Raw genomic sequence first — 3,633 nt, forward strand, 5'->3', positions numbered from 1 at the left:
CGTGATGATTTTTTGCAAGTAATGTCCCTTTTTGAATTATACTGTGTATTTAAAATGCACCGTGCCATTCATTATGTGTTGCACTGTCAAGTTTAGGGGGAGCGTGGGGTATGTGAGCTTGCTCACTTTTTTCTTTATTATTTGTAAATTAAGTCATTTATAGAGAGCCTTTCCGTTTTAGTTTGGTTGGGGGAATTTATACTTATTTACTGGAAATAGTGCCAGTTTATATTCGTCCGTATCGGTAGTTGTACTGATTTTTGTCTTTTGTCCCCAGGGTTAAGACTTGTCAATTTTACACACTGTTATTCATTTTCGCTGTTGTTTTACTGAATAAAATTACAAACTTTATTTAGCGACTTGGTTTTTATTCCTAGCATTTGCGGGAATGTTTAACATCCGAAGCGTTACAGTTTGTAAAGTCAGCTTTTTCCAGAGGAAACATCGATAAGCTAGAGTCACCTATATTCACCTATACCTTATGAGCTTTTATTGATGACGCCATAATGATTCCACGTCACAGTACGCTGATGTCACAGAGGTTGCGAACCACTCTTGTTCTGTAACAAAAGTAAACACACCTCTGAAAATCTTTTGAGCACACTATTTTTCTAGGATGGAAAAGCTGGGAAAGTCAACCTTTGAGCAGCGTTTAAGATCAAATCTACTACAGTACTTATCTGTTACAAACACACGGACAATGACTCCAGTGGTGAGTTTCTAGACGTTACATGTTATAAAGCATTGGTTTATATTAACGTCTTCTAATCGGTTTAAGAGAAAGGAAGCGGGTATTTTAATTCAGTGCCTATATGTGCCGATTACGTGCTAAGTAAGGAAAATATGTAGAGAAATAAATTTTATTTTTGCATTATTTATTCCGTTATTTTATTTTCCAGAGACAAAACATTCTTCAAATTTTGATTTTCCTGTATGGAAAAGAAACTGCAAACAAAAGCACAGGATTTTCATATTCCGAAAAGAAAGAGGTTGCTGGTAAGACATAAGCATGTTTTTTACTTACCATCTCTAGATTTAATTAAGTACTGTGAAACACGTATATGAAAGATATTAGAATCTTTTTAATGAAATTTTTCTGTTTATTGCCAGATCAACAGAAGAAGTATGTATTATATGCATACTTATTCATGGAGGCCCTGAAATCCAGAACTGTGACGGCTACTGATTTAAGTACTCTAAATAGAATGTGGACAAATCATTTGCTGTATTTGGTCAAAGACGGTAAGTTGCTAGTATTTACTTATAATAATTACATGTACTTGAAATTCATATTCGGTACATTATTTTTTGGAAGATGTTCACTCCCCAGTGAATTTGTCAGGTTTAATATCTCTCTGATAAGTTAAAAAAGAGTACATGTTCAACTATATGTAATTATTTGGAACAAAATTATTTTCTCATTTTCATTATTTGATTGGATTGATATCCCGGTCACTTGAACATACATATGTAGTTTTATTGTTGAAATTCGATAAAATCCTTAAAAAAAAATTCATATAGGTACATTATTTTTTGGAAGTTGTTCACTCCCCAATGAATTTATCAGGTTTAATGTCTCTCTGATAAGTTAAAAAGAAATACATGTACATGTATATAATTATTTGGAACAAAATTATTTTCTCATTCTCATTATTTGATTAGATTGGTATCCCGGTCACTTGAACATACTAGTAGTTTTATTGTTGAATAGAGTAAATCCTTAATCAGTACAGTTTGGAGATATGAAAACCATTCTAATCAGTTAAATTATTTTAATCGGAACTGTACTTTTTTGTTCAGGAAAAGAAAAGGCTGCTCAGAATTATGTCAGAATTCTGGAGGACAGCGATGAAACTGTTTTCAATGTAAGTTTACCCAGCAAGGATATTATGTTAGTAAGTTTTCCCTGTATTTGTCATGAACCATTCATTGCTACTCAATTCAAAGATTCGCGGTAAAAGTTTTTTTTTCAATTCTTTCATTACAGATTAAAAGATTTCAACGCCAACTACAGAAGACCAGAGCTGTCTTGTCAAAGAACAAGGATTGTAAATCACAGGAATTGGTTTCGTCTTTCTGCTTTAGAAAACCAAGCTTTGTTGAGCGGATGTCGATGAATTTAAGGAAGTTGTTTGGTCAGCGTGACCCTGATGACTTTTTTATGCTAAAGTTTCAGGATGTCAACTAAAACAGAGATGCAAGCCTCTCAAGACATTCTGATAAAACGGAGACTTCAAAGTCTTGCGCTGTCATTCTTGACCATTTTCCGAGGAAAAATCATTATTGTAATCATCATCGTCTTCGATCGTCATCATCAGTGCCATCATCGTTATTCTCATTATCATCATTGTATTATCAATATCATTATCATTTTTTTTTATTATTCATTCATGCATTTATTGTTGTAAATATTTCATACATACATTCCGGCTTCGTAAATACCATTCACCCTATCAATACAATTTTCATATTTCGGATTAAACATATCACGCCAAGTATTGATTTCATGTTGTTTTCTGTAACAAATAATTGAGCAATTCTAGCATTTTATTTTTAAGAACTGATATCTACTGAAAGAAAATTGCAGTAAACAGTTCAGTGTAAAAATGAGGGCCTAACAATTAGATGTTGAAAATGTCAGTCAGCATTCGACTTAATGATAGATTGTGTTTGCTGATAAGGTCATTGTATCAACCATTGAACTTGCGAAATGTTGACTTCAAACGAGACTGTTGGTATCCTTGTTTCATCACCCTGTTTGTCAATAGCTTACCTCGTTTTAGAAATTAATGCTCTTGCGTGTAGAATCAACTGGGAGACATAAACGCCATATGCAGGTGATAAGGGTATATTGCTACATGAATAAGGGAAGTTGACGATAGAAAAAGTTGAAATCATCACGTTTATCATCATGTTTTGTTGTTAGGTTACCATTAACTTTTATTTAGTAAAATATCCAAATATGAAACATGTATCAGGTCTAAATTTGCAACCTTCCACCGGTAAGTGGCAGTGTCTCATTAAGAGTGAAACATTCTAGAAGGGACGTTAAACAAACAAACAAATAAACATAAATCTTCTTCCCAAGAACAACAGAGACATTATAAGTTACTATAGTATATCAATATGCAAGCATCCGCAGGTTGTGCAAATTCAAGTTTGTCCAAAGCATGATCCCAGAGTGCCAGATGGAGCCACAATATGGGGTCAAAAAAGTTTACAAGAATGCATATTAGGAAAATCTTCTCAAGAACAGCAGGGCCAATGTGTCTCAAGTGAGTATTGTGGCCCACGGGCTCTTGTTTATGTGTTAAATATTATAAACATTGAACAAAACTAATTCTAAACCTCACTTTGTTTTTGTTTATGTAGGATAATTAAACCAAAAAAATGTAGAAAAAATATCGGCGCTTCATGAAGATTATAGCAGCTAACCTAACCGTTAGGTGCTGGATATCTAACTCTACTGAAAGTATAACCCCACCTAGCTACTAGATACAAATACCGTAGTTCTAATTAATTTTCCATACAAAGAGAGCCACAATCAAGGGAAAATACTGTAAGTCACTTTTTATTCGTGGGAACTTTATTTTACCGTAATTACGCGACACTGCCTGCTGACGAAATAATTCT

The 3,633-nt window shown here is 33.6% G+C and overlaps 1 protein-coding gene across 1 annotated transcript; it reads left to right on the top strand.

Moving 5' to 3' along the window:
* The first annotated feature begins 616 nt into the window (after positions 1-616).
* On the top strand, positions 617-2,453 carry LOC133183785 (uncharacterized). Its single transcript, XM_061318691.1, has 5 exons — positions 617-712; positions 900-996; positions 1,111-1,242; positions 1,801-1,865; positions 1,988-2,453. Exons 1-5 carry the CDS (start codon positions 617-619, stop codon positions 2,186-2,188), a joined length of 591 nt encoding a protein of 196 aa, XP_061174675.1. The 3' UTR covers positions 2,189-2,453.
* Positions 2,454-3,633: the final 1,180 nt, after the last annotated feature.

Source organism: Saccostrea echinata, unplaced genomic scaffold (genome assembly GCF_033153115.1).
Source record: "Saccostrea echinata isolate AGI-Se365-2 ecotype Australia unplaced genomic scaffold, CSIRO_AGI_Sech_v1 ptg000009l, whole genome shotgun sequence".
NCBI lineage: Eukaryota > Metazoa > Mollusca > Bivalvia > Ostreida > Ostreidae > Saccostrea > Saccostrea echinata.